The sequence below is a fragment of the Spodoptera frugiperda genome, chromosome 25 (genome assembly GCF_023101765.2).
Source record: "Spodoptera frugiperda isolate SF20-4 chromosome 25, AGI-APGP_CSIRO_Sfru_2.0, whole genome shotgun sequence".
In the NCBI taxonomy this organism is placed as follows: Eukaryota; Metazoa; Arthropoda; class Insecta; order Lepidoptera; family Noctuidae; genus Spodoptera; species Spodoptera frugiperda.
This window is the reverse complement of record NC_064236.1, coordinates 13,225,046-13,238,232: the sequence shown is the minus strand read 5'-3', so window position 1 is coordinate 13,238,232 and position 13,187 is coordinate 13,225,046. Positions and strand designations below refer to the sequence as shown.

At 37.9% G+C, this 13,187-nt stretch overlaps 1 protein-coding gene across 2 annotated transcripts in view; it reads right to left on the bottom strand.

Moving 5' to 3' along the window:
* LOC118264898 (discoidin domain-containing receptor 2) overlaps positions 1–13,187 on the bottom strand; it is a 45,859-nt gene that overhangs the window by 6,363 nt on the left and 26,309 nt on the right. For both annotated transcript variants that reach the window (XM_035577562.2, XM_035577543.2), the window contains exons 3-5: positions 12,379–12,484; positions 9,870–10,101; positions 5,721–5,868 (exon numbers count right to left, since the gene is read on the bottom strand). In XM_035577562.2, coding sequence (XP_035433455.2) covers positions 5,721–5,868; positions 9,870–10,101; positions 12,379–12,484 — 486 coding nt within the window. The remainder of the gene's footprint in view (positions 1–5,720; positions 5,869–9,869; positions 10,102–12,378; positions 12,485–13,187) is intronic.

Here is a 13,187-nt window from a genome sequence, read left to right as displayed (position 1 = left end):
CGTTGAGCAAGTAATGCATACACGTCAGACGACACAGCTAGACTCTCTTAATGAAATAGCTTCCTAGATGCGATAATATCTCATGTTTTAGCGTTCTTGGAGAGAAATATTATGAAACGGGTGTTTTAATGTAGAGGAGAAATATTAATTGAATTATAAAGTTTACCGCTGCCGCTGTTATTAACGGCACAATTTGCCAAGTCGTAACTATTATTGAAGTGATTCATAGTGTTCGTAGCGAAACGTATCGCACTAACTACGAAGGTTAAAGGGCAATTTCAATTCTCAATAGTTTAATATTTAATTACGTTACGTGTAGCTGTCGCTCGCTTGTACCCGCCGCGTCATTCCTCTATTAGGGATCTATCCCATTAATGGCATCGCTGGAAACTAATAATATAACCGAAGAAAAGGAGTAAATAAACATAACTGTAATAATTTCAAAATCGTAAACGTATAGCACAAAATTATTAATTATTTCATTAATGCAGCCACATAACTATTAAATAGGCAACCTGCTAGCACTCCTATTATTCTTCATACCTAATAAAGCTACTTCGATTAATAATCCTATTGCATTACTAACTTTGCCTGACCCGAGGACTGACCCCGAGCTATGCTTATGGTCGGTAATAGAGCTTACAGAACTAGCGAGCTCTAGACCCGTTTAACACATGAAACAGTAAACAGCCGTGATTATGTAGACAGAAACAAACGTATTATAGAAAATTGCTCATGTGTTATTCTCGTGACAAGAGCCTTTGCTGTCAAGTTTTAAACTCCACAATAATGCACTTAGCCTAGAGCTGTGGCAGGTTATTTACCCGCCGCCTTGTAGCGCCGGATCGTTTCCTTCATTTGACTCAAGACAACGTGCGCCGTATAATAAGCACTCGCAACAATTGTTTCTGGATCATTCTTACATCTTCGCTCGACAGACTACTTAACGCCGCGCAACTTGTGTCTTCAATTTATAGCGATAGTCAAAGTCAAAGTCAAAATTATTTATTTCAAATAGACCAGGAAGGCACTTTTGAACGTCAAAGCAAATATAATAATATTATTATATACTAGATACTCCGCCGTTTTACTCGTTGGAGTAATTAATTAAATATAAATCGAAAAACATTAAGTTCTGCCTCACGAAGTTGTAGTTTGTTGTTTTCCGACTCTTCCAACTGAATTATACGTGATTCACTTAAACTAGGAAATTAATGTGTGGCGACCTATTATTATTAAACTCTTTGGAGTTGCGACTCCTGTCAATTGACTTGATTTATTGAAAGAAAATAAAAAAAGTGACAGATGACAGAAGTCGCACGTAGGCCATCGGAGAGTTGCGTTTGTGTTAGACTTCTACTTACTCAGATTTAATTAAAGAGTTTTACTCCGATTCAATTTCGTCGCGCTTTTATATATGCTTTCCTAACTATCGTTTTCATCTATCCGTTCTCATCTAATATTTCACTCCTTCTGTAAACTATACTTGTGTTGTGCTGAACTCTTGTGACTTCTGTATATAAAAATAAATTATATATTTCTACCGTGAGAGACTTTTAATATCTATCTTCTAATTCTTCAATCTTCACACTCCACAACCTACAAATGCTTATAGCATATTATGTATCTTGCACATATGTTCCTATTTGCCGAATGTAAAGCAGAGGTATCTTATTTGAATTTATTATTGCACCTCAATGAAACGTTTGAATTAACGGCAACATTATCTAATAATACACGTATAGAACAACTGTAGAATGGAACCCAACAATTGAATCTCCAACCAATCAACAAACGAGGCAGTTAAGTATCAACATAAATTAAAGTGCATTTTGCACTCAAGAACAGCAGTGAATGTAAAGGAATTAATCTCAACCTCGTATCCCGTTACCCGTAGCCAGAAATAATTACGCTAAATTCCTGTTTCACGTGACGAACATGGTTAATAGTGCTCTTTGAAGCTACTCCTTGTTCAAAGCAACAGTATAAAGGCGTTCAGTCATGCGGTCACTGATTGTACTTATGACATTTCGCACTCAAATGGCGGTGCAATTAACTTGGCAAATGCGGCGTGAGACGACCACTGTCGTCTGCATCTAATATTTTGTTTGCACCCAAGCGCCAATACAATTATTGCACTTTGTGTGCGCGAAATTCTACTAAGCGATCGCCGTATCGGGATAGTTCATCAAGGAATTTCAATCAAAGTGAGACGAAACGGAAAATGATTTAAGTAAAGCAGCGACGATAAAAACATACACCGAACAGTTTCATCTCAATATACGGGACCGCAAATATTTTAAACTGTGTACACCATAATTATTGCGCCGTACAAAGCAAACGAGTTTCGGTACACTTTAGTGCTTAAACTCACTTCGTTTCATTTCGCCTATAAAAGAAGTGAGATCTAAATAAGTACCAAGTTCCATACACAGACCTCAGTTAAAAATGATATAACAAGTTGGCAAGTTTTCACACACTTTGTTATAAAGCTACTAAACGCAATGAGTCAAGTATATAATTTTCTATTAAAACTTGCCAAGTTATATCATTTTTAACTGAGGTCTGTGTATGGAACTTGGTACTTATTTAGATCTCACTTCTTTTATAGGCGCATTCCAATATTATCGAACTTGGCATTTTGGGTGGGATTTCATTTATTTTTGTAAGGTTTATTTTCTTTTTTTCTTATTTTACTTCATTTTGACTAAATACAAACCTTCGTAACGAATTTTAGGTCGGTACGACCATTGGAAGATATAGATAATTTTTTTGTTTTAGTTCCTTAGGGGTATGAATTTACACCTTCATTATTTTTAAAACCGACTCACACTTGGCCATTTTCAGATTTTTTCCTTTACCTTGACCTAAAGACCTACCTCCATGCCAAATTTCAAGTCAATACGACCATTGGAAGTGGTCTAGGTTTTTGATGAGTGAGTCAGTCAGTGAGTGTATAGTAAAATTAGCGATTTTCTGACGTCAATATCTCAAGACCTACAATAGGTACATTAATGAAATTTTGTATTTTAGATAAGTAAGTAGATCTCGACAGATACTAGAAATTTCATATGCGTAGATAAAATAGATTTTGAGTTATAGGTGGGTCGAACTTGGCCCGAAATGGTTCGTGTAATATAACCCACGGCCGGTGTGTCGGTTTTTTTCTCGAACTTGGCGGACACACTGCCGTGTGTCTAGATTAAGGGACCTTTATGAAGAGCACTCAAATAAATACCAATTTGATCCGATCAATCATTTATAATAAGTGGTTTCTCCGAATGTGAAATGCATCATGTTATTGAGTTCGTGAAATGATTGCAGATTAAAATGAATTTTATTGGTACTTCAATATTTTGTGTACTTTGTATGATACATTCCATGATGATAATTGAAGTGGTACTTGTGGATTTTTTAATATAAACAGGCGTATGCATCCGATAGTTATTGCAAATTATTTTAAACTTTAGCTGTTTAAGATGATCCATTTTGAACAATGCCTTGTTATTAAACTTACTTTCTTTTTACGTCTGAATATGAGGCATAAGCAAAGATTTTCTGACATAGCTTAATGACCCAAAAACAAATAAGAATATTAACTAAGTTAAACGCGCTATTCAATGGTTCGAAGAACTATAGTACCGCCTATTATAAGGCAGGATCTAAGCGAGCCGTTTCCCAAGAAAAAAGTCTGCAAATCAACACGACGCGGTGGTTACGTATGTGACGAGGTTCTTAATGTCCGCTCTATGTATCACTGATTTATTTGTCGGCGAATTTCACAAAAACATGCACTTACTTGAAAATGCAAAGTTCGTGTGAGCCTCGACAAAAACACCGTCCGAAGAATAACAACTGCATTTATTTATATTACATAAGGTGTGAATCAAGTGCAGTGTTTTATTTATATTAAGCAAGCACTGCGCACCGACGCTGCGACACCTGGGCAAGCTCTTGTTCTTGGGCGCGTGTTATGTTATGATTCGCGGAAGCTTGTTTATATTAACTTCATCTACTAGTAAGTGATTTTCTTTGTTAAAGGAAATTATGTAATTGTATAGGACACGTCATTGTTTCGAGTTTGAAACAAAGCTCCACAATTATCTGCGATTGAGCGCACGTACGTTGGACATCCTGCTTGAAAGCTAATCACTTCCCTCGTAGCTTATGTAGTACATAAACAGTTCAGACATTCACACGAATATTGAAATGAAACTGGTTTTACAAATTCGCTGTCTGAGGCCGAGCGCTCGCTGCCGCCACTCAGGTCAGGCACACACTCCGCAAATATTGGTAAACTATTTTAATTTCCGTGGAAACGTTACATGTTTGTTATTTTTAGCACTCGGTATTGTGGTCGTTCAAAGCTACGGCAACAAACAAGCACAATTAGTCAACCCCTTCAAGTGCTCTAAATAAAATATGTAGGGGCCTTTAGAAGCGCTACAGGAGGTTGTAGTAAGAAGCGGCTGGCGGGGCTGGCGGGGCGGGTAGTGCATACAAACATTATTTAAATGGGGACGTGTACTTGTGTACACAGCGGCACGGCGCAGGTAATGATACTGACTATACCGAGCTATCAGTAGCGTGCCGGGTCTACAGCAAATGAAAGCAGTTTAAAAATGCAGACGTATGATTAACTCTAGTAATTTGCCAGTTTTTACCTAATGACGCTTTGCATGCGGTCCCTGGCGCACGTTCGATAACAAAATTCCTAGAATTCACTATTATGGCCTTCAACAATGCCGTTGTAGTAGCGACATTAAAACCATGAACACGGCACATTATTATTTCTGTGATACGCTCCATAATTAACGTTATTTTAATGAACTTTGTACACGGCCCGCCCATTATTTTGATTATTTTATGACCTATGGGAATGTAGACGCGTGTAATTACTTTTAGAAGCCCTTTACATTATAACTATGAATACTAAACCTATGTGACAATATAATGGGGCCATTGTCTCTGACGCTGACATGCAGCGTTTACGAGAATTAACTTAGTTCGTGTATGTATGTGTATTTTTTCACTTCTGGAAAGGTACTACCGTAAGCTGGTTTTAATTAACAGTTAAAAGAAATTGCCGTGTTAGTATTTTTCAGTGTAATAGCCGGGACATTTTGTATGACTCGGGCTGCGTGCTCGCTACGCGGATGCTATACACTCTCCATTAAGGTAGGTTGGTAGGATATGCAATAGTCTTTCACGAGTGTGCAACATAATTGTCATTAGACGTCAAGCGTTATTGTGATGAGACAATACCAGATACAATAAACGTGCTCCAAACGCGGCGAGATTGCGCTTCGTATATCAAGTGCCGCGTGCCGGTGCATTATGAATCGGACTGTCAAACGTTCACCACAACTGACATTCGATTAAGCGCTCAGCCCTCACCCCAAGAAGCGCAGGTAAAACGGGAATCAGCTTCCGAACTGCTATAGGAAATAAGCTTTCGGCTTATTGTTTATGCTCGTGACGTTCACATCCTAATGGACGTATTATTTTGTATTCGTACACGGTTAAAGCTCACGGTACGATAGGAAATTGCGTTTTGCATGTCATGTTTATGAACGGACTTTTGAAATGACGTTCGAATACATTTTCTGTGTTGCACAGACGACAATCCTTCGTGACTTTAGCAATAAAATAGTTTTCAATACTCGATGCGAGCGAAAGATTATGACAAAGTCATAAAATTGTTATTTGACAGTACTCACCGCTCCAATAGCAGCCATAGAGCTCGACCCTCATGCAGACGGTGCGCCGGTGCGAGCTGTACGGTATGAATCGTATCTTTGATGCCCAGATCGGCGGCTCAAGGTGGTTCTTCTTCTCTAAGTAAGTGTTCGTGTTTCCTTGCAGAATCTGTAATAAATTTTTCTTTCATTATAATGTATTTTTTTTTTTTAGTTTTTTGATTAAAATATAAAACCAAATATTCGTTTAAGTCTTAAAGAATAAGATAGAAATATAAAATAGAATTTGTTATTTTTCAAGTCGGATATTGGTCGGTCTTGAGGACTTACATAGTTGTATTGAATTTATATAAAAAACACAAATACTTTTGTTGATGTTTTAGAAAAACATGAGATTTAGCTAAGAATTATGTTATGGCCTTATCAACACCGTAATAGTATCAAAATAACAGCTGTTTAGTTGTAAAACACGCGAGGACCTACTACGTTCTATTTTGGGTTTTATTATGGAGCGGTATCATATTTACTTTTTTACCGCGTCGTCGATCGCGCTTGGTTGCTCTTAAACAAGAGGCTTGTACTCATTTAGTACTACAAAGACTGCTACAATGTCGTGTTGCTTGAATAAAATTGAAAAGGTTTACAACAGAAGAAATAGTTTACTACCGTGTCTGCGGTACGTAATTCCCTAGTTTCCTCGTTTGAGTATTAAGTGCTTTCGCAAAGCTTTGTATAGTGGACATTAATGAAAATAGGAACTAAATTAAATGTGCTCCAGGCGAGGACTGTCTTCCAGGCATGTTTTCTTGCCAGGTGTAAAACATTCACAAACACACACACACAACGTCACGCCTTTTATCCCCGAAGGGGTAGGCAGAGGTGCACATTACGGCACGTAATGCCGCTAAACAATGTACACCAGTGGGTATCCATTCGTGTTATAAGTCTAAGGGGGTGAGCCTATTGCCATATCCTGGACACAATACCAGACTCCGTACTACCACCGAGAATTTTTTTTAAATCCGAAAATAGCCCAGTAATACTTAGCACGACCCGGGAATCGAACCCGAGACCCCTTGTTTGGCAGTCGCACTTGCGACCACTCGACCAACGAGGCAGTCACGTTATCAAGGTAAATCTTGTCAGCAAACTTCTAAGTTGGATGTCAATTAACGAGGATATTTCGACAGAACACGACTCAATGTAGCCTACATAATGCGAGTAGTTTGGTATAGTCGAATGCGCTCCAAGCTAAGTGGGTAGAGATGATCGGTATCTTTCGAGGCTAATTTAATTAAGCGAGCTTCGCATTGAAAGCTCTATTAGCCTGTGTATGCGGCTGATATTATGAGCCTAACAAATGCTTTTATCTCCACTATGTCTAGTCTGAGTTTTAATTGGTTAAGTAACAAGCTGTCCGTTACGCGGAAAACGTAAAATGTTGAAGAGGATCAACATAGATTAGTTTAGAATTTTATATGAGGAGGCTGTAAAACAAAGGAGGCGTTTTATCTACAGGACCGGATTTGATCTTTGGATCTTAAGATTAATATCTTAGTTCTTTATCGAAATCTTCTCGCGAAGGAATTTTTGTCATCTGGATGCGTCTGTGATACCTAGACCAAATTATTATCTGTGTATCAAATGAATGATCTCAGCTATTGACGGATGTTGAAAATATCGTTAGGAATTGCACTCGCTCCCGATATCGTCAGCATGTTTGCCAACCAGGACATACACATCACACGTACATCATGTCGCTGTCACAGTCAGGCATACGTTGATATTGTAACAGAAAATCCGTCCTCATATTAGACATAGACACTAGCTACTTTCGCGCGGTTTCACCCGCTCTGCTTGGCTCCTATTGGTCATAGCGTGATGTTTTATAGCTTATAACCTTCCTCGATAAATGAACTATTCAACACAAAAATAATTATTCAAAACGGACCAGTAGTTCCGGAGATTAGCGCGTTCAAACAAACAAACAAACTCTTCAGCTTTATAATATTAGTATAGATAGATTGTAGGTACTGCCCACTAACAACCAGTTTTATGAAAAACTGTGTATTATCTAGTGATCGTCAAACCCCCCCGTTGGAAGGGGCTGGAAATAGTGGCCATAATTACAAGTTAGTGCAAGTCCCGTGCAAATGTCTTGCATTTGTAAGTAGAAGGACAGTGAACTACGACAGGTGACTAAACGCCGTCTTTAACTACAAGTACCCCGGTATTAAATTAATCAGTATAATTAATTCCATTTTTGTCAAGCTATTTTAGCCCTAATTGCTACTCAAATAGTCCAATTGTATGTGCCTACAGTTAAAATATTGTACAATTCGAACCGCAAAAAGCACCTTCGTTCCTAATATAGGAAATGATGTTCAAAAACTAATTTTCATATTGAAAACTGCAGCACAAGTTGTTTGTGAACAGTCATTCATGTTCGTTTGGTAAACATAGGTCGTGTGTGTCGAGTGCATTCCACATTAATATTGTAGATGACAATCAGAAGCTACGTTGTTTTAATGCAATTATCCTAATGAATAGGGACTCAAATCTTAGCTATAGCTACGTATATGTTACATTGGACCTGAGTATTATCAGTGGGGTAGATAATGCAACAAGATCATTAGCAACTATACCACGTATAGTTATTGTTTACTTGTACATGGGGGTCAATGGACCCACGCATACGATCAATTTACGTATGTGTAAAGCGCGGATAACAGCTGGTCAGCCTCAACTGTTTCATTGTTAAACACACAAAATGAAATTGGTATTGAAAAACGTTTTTCAGATCGATTTACTTAAACATTTCGATATTGTTTTAAGCGCATAAACGCACTTAATTAATTGTAGGTGGTTTATTAAACAAAGGCATATAATCGACGTCGCACCGACACTTCGTTTTTCATTAATAGGGCTGACAACGTAAGGTAAAGGAGTAAGGTAAGGTAAAGGTGAATAAACATAGCTAAAATAAATAACTAAAATCGACTAAGTTTACACTGTGCAATACATAATATATACTATCCTGTATTTTGCAATGTCTCAGCAAACTTAATTTACTTCCACTCTACAAACAGCGTTTTAATGCCCTTTTTAATATTGTGTAGAGAAATAAATTGCTGTCTCTTTATAAAGAACTTTGAAAGACTAGCTGAGTAGTTACTAAAAGGCACGTAAGTAGAGTAAAGTAGGGCTTCATTTGATTAGTTAGAGTCCCCGTCGATCGTAGTAATTGAAAATTGTCTGTTGATAAAATAGGTACAGTACAGCATCTAAGTACTTCAATGTATCAGTAGTCAAACTAATTAATTACAGTAAGTCATAAATAAACAATGTACCTTATCTTGAAACTGCATTAATTTTTAGGTCAATTTGGTTATTGTCGCTTGTCGCTAACTATAAATTAAATTTTATCTCTGGAATGAGGTTCGTGTGATTAGCAACACGAATCGATTACATTAAAACTATTAATACATATAAGTATCTGAATGTAATTGTAAAATAGCTACCAAACGAGGTGTACTTTATGGGGTTCGATTTTCTAGACGAGCTTAAAATAGACGCATGAGTGACAACCCTATGCATAAAGAGCTTTGAGTGTGTATGCGAACATTGGCAACTTGTTCCGCCACGAACGGTTCAGTCAAACTCTTTGACTTTCGATGTCACTGCACTTTATAGAGCCATTGTGTCGAGATATCAACAAGTTGACGCAGAATCTGTCGACGGTTTACTTGCATAAAAGTTCTAGGATGGGGGTTTTATCGTAGATTTAAGTAAAATAAAACTTTAGAAATGCAAACGCGATCTTTAGGCGAGTCGCTTTTGTTGTTGTCACATAATTAATTGTACTTAATGTATGTAGTTCAGAATTGAACCACATATTTTATAAGAACAAGAAACGTACTATGGATACCTTACAACGTAAGTTATGTAGAAACAATAGGCCTACATGTTATTCTCTAAGGATGACCAGTCCGGTAGTGGGATGCTACGGACTAATAAGTACGAACCTTCTATCAGTGTTGATAGTTACTACTAAGCTTTCCCCCTAAAAACTAGATATCAATGTGCTGAATTCTTTTCTCATCATCATAACAAAATTAGGTCCGTTTTTGTTATATGTAAGGTTACATATTCTATTATGCTAAGCCTTACCTCTTGTCCTTCGCCGGTCCGGTACCTCACCCACTTGCCGAGTTTGGGGCGCCAGTACTCGATGACGTAGGCCTCCGCGTACTCCTGGCCCTGACCGTTCCCGAACCGGCCTTGCGTACCGGTTCCCGTGATCACGTGTACGGTATGCAGATCTATTTCCAGCCATTCTGTTGACTCAGTCGTGATCTGAGACCTTGGACACCAGGCTCCACCCTTTATATCTTGATTTAACCTGTTATGGTACAATAAACAAGATTTTAGATTTTTTTTAACAAGCAGACGCTTTACCTAAAATCAAACATCCACATGGACACCCACAACACTAGTCTAGACGAATCATAAGTACGTTGTAGTATGGATTAGCCCTATTAAAAACTTTACAAAGAACGCTAACGGCTTCCCTACCATCACATCACATAGTAATAGGAGTATAATATTCAGTTAAACCTTTAGATATGAATGTTGTTAGTGATCTATCAGTTGCAAAGAGCCGTGTGGCCGCATATTCATCACCATCGCAAACGACGCGACGTCCCACCCTGCGGTTGGATGTAACGACTCCCTCTCGTCCCTCTCGTCAAAGGAAATTGACAGCCCATGCTGTGTATTATACATAGATAACGTCATATAGCCACAGCAATTTCACATTACAACCGAAATGCAATCGGTTTCCATAATAGATTTGTCAGATGATTGCGTGATAGGCTTTCCTTGTGTATTCCGTACATTATAGTCAATTTTTGCAAAGGTCTGCGTCGTCTCATGAATTTAAAGTATTCTATCAACAACGACTGAAAATAGAAGTTCACAATGTCTATCTAAATTATATATAAAGCTGGGGATTTTGTTTATTTGGACGGGTTAATCCCCGGGATAGCACGAGTATTATTATGGCCATAGAAATATTATTTGTGAAAATTTCGACCGTTTAGCTATCAAGGTTTCATGATGTAGAATCTGGTCCACCAGAAAATTCCACTAAAATAACAAATAAGTACCACGAAGAATACTCCACCTACAGTGAAATATTTTTAATAAGATCCCGTTTTTACAACTTCGTTACGGACCTTTAAATCTATTGTTTAATACAATAAAAAGAACAAAAAATTAAAATTCAAACAAGAATATTGTAATTAACAATCTGTTACTTTTGATTAAACATACAGCAATGGAATGGACTTCGTTATGCCCGTATATCAAAAAAGAGTCATTAGCCGCAAGTAAAAAGTTTTAAATATTGTTTACGGACTCAAGCCCGGCCGCTTCAGAGTTTATAACCCATGAAGGTACAAAGCGTAATCGCTTCAATACGCCGGCCGTACAAAAACTAAGGCGGCTTTGTTATTTCACAACGATCCAAGATTCCTCATACAATTTATCAATCAAAGCTAATAATAGTGGTGTTGTTATTAGCGCATTCACTTATCATGTGTCACTGAGCAGAGTAATCGTTCGCACCAATCAAATTCCGAGATGGTCAGTCATTAAACTCATTGACGCGCCACCGACCGCTCTCTAGATATCAATGAGGCGTGAACAAACTTTCATAATTTATCACTTAGCATATGCGCCGACTAATAAGTTTGATACTATTTCAACAGCGACACCAGATATGTTGCGCGCTTCCTTTTGTCTAGGCCTAGGGCTGTAATACAAATAGTGCTGCATAAATCATTGATGATATAACATAAACAACGCGCTGGGTGTTCGATAATAAACAAAATAAACATGTCGCACATGAACTTTTATAATTAATGACTTGTAATAAACGGGCTGTAACCATTGGCTCCACCAGCACTAAACTTACACTATAAACAAATGAATCGATTCCATACATTCTCACTAACTACCTCGACAGTAATTTGGCTTTTTAGGTATTATCGATTAAATAGCGACTGAGATCTTGTCACATGTGACTCGTTACTAAGAAATGATGAGTGACGTTTTATTTGCAGCTTTCATCGTTATAAAACAGCAATATTGCACTAAGTTGTAAAGTAAATAATGGAACTGATTCAAAGGCTGTAGACTCTGTAGAGTCCTTTGTATACAGATAAAGCCCTGCGCTGACCACCAATTATGCACTATCTCCCTCCACCCTTCCTAAAGTACCGAGTTCGTCTCGGGGAAGCTCTGAAAATATGGGATATTAAATTCAGCATTGGAAGTTCACTGGTTTGTTATGATCAGGTCCTTCTAACAAGAACTAGACGTTGAAAAACGCCTTGAAAGTTTAAATCGCTATTCAAGTAGTTCAGCTGGCTTGAAAAGACAGCAGTCTACGAGTGCGATAACGAGTTCCACATTTTTAACGGCATTGAAGCAGTGCAAGTTCATGTTGATGCGTAATGGGCTCCGAATCTCGATAGGGTCGTTACCCTTCAACCGTATCGAAATTAAGATATCACGTTGAAATAAATATCTAGTACCTACTTACATCTACAAGTAGACAGGATCTATCAATACTAATGGAAACAAAAAAGTCAAGTTAAGACAATATAATACGAACCTTCCATTCTGCGGGGCCACATTGCCGTCGTTGTAGCAAGAACTAGCGGTGATATCCTTGTCGGGAATCAACCCGCTCTCCATTCCGAGAGGCGCGATACATTGAGCTGCAACAGACATGTAGGCATATAGCACATAATATAATGTGTTGTACTAACGTTCGCACCCCGGTTTATACAGTACACCACACACCGCCCCGCCAGCTACGGCCAACTTAGATGACATTTAGATGCTTGTCTTGCCTCTAGTCAAGATACGCGTAAATCATTCAAGATTCGCCGTCGTGACAGAAGATATTCTACATTGTACACTATTAAAAAAGCTTTCGCTGCTAAGAACAAAGCTATCGCAATTGCAATAATTACAACACATCAGCGTGAAACAACATAATGAAAAATAATTGTCCGATAACAACGGAAAAGATGTCGTACACCAATCATAGCAACGTCAATTCAAAACTTCTTGTAGAGGTGAAAAAACTTTTAATGAATTGACATCGTGCGTTCGGATGGTTCGGATCTAGACACATCTTAAAGGAAACTGTGATAAATACCGCATATGTTTGCATTTACCTACCAATGACAAATATTTTCCGCGGTTCCTCTATGAAAATTGAAAAAGCCTCATAACTGGATAGTTTACAGATTGGCTCGCTTATCATTGCGTGTGTTATATCTTTTAAACACAATAAAAGCTCAAAATTATCACCTCGACCCTACCCAGAACACGTAATGATTTGACACATTAAATTATTTTCATGGCATTCGCAAGGCATTATTTCTATTTAACATACGCATTAGCAAGCTCACG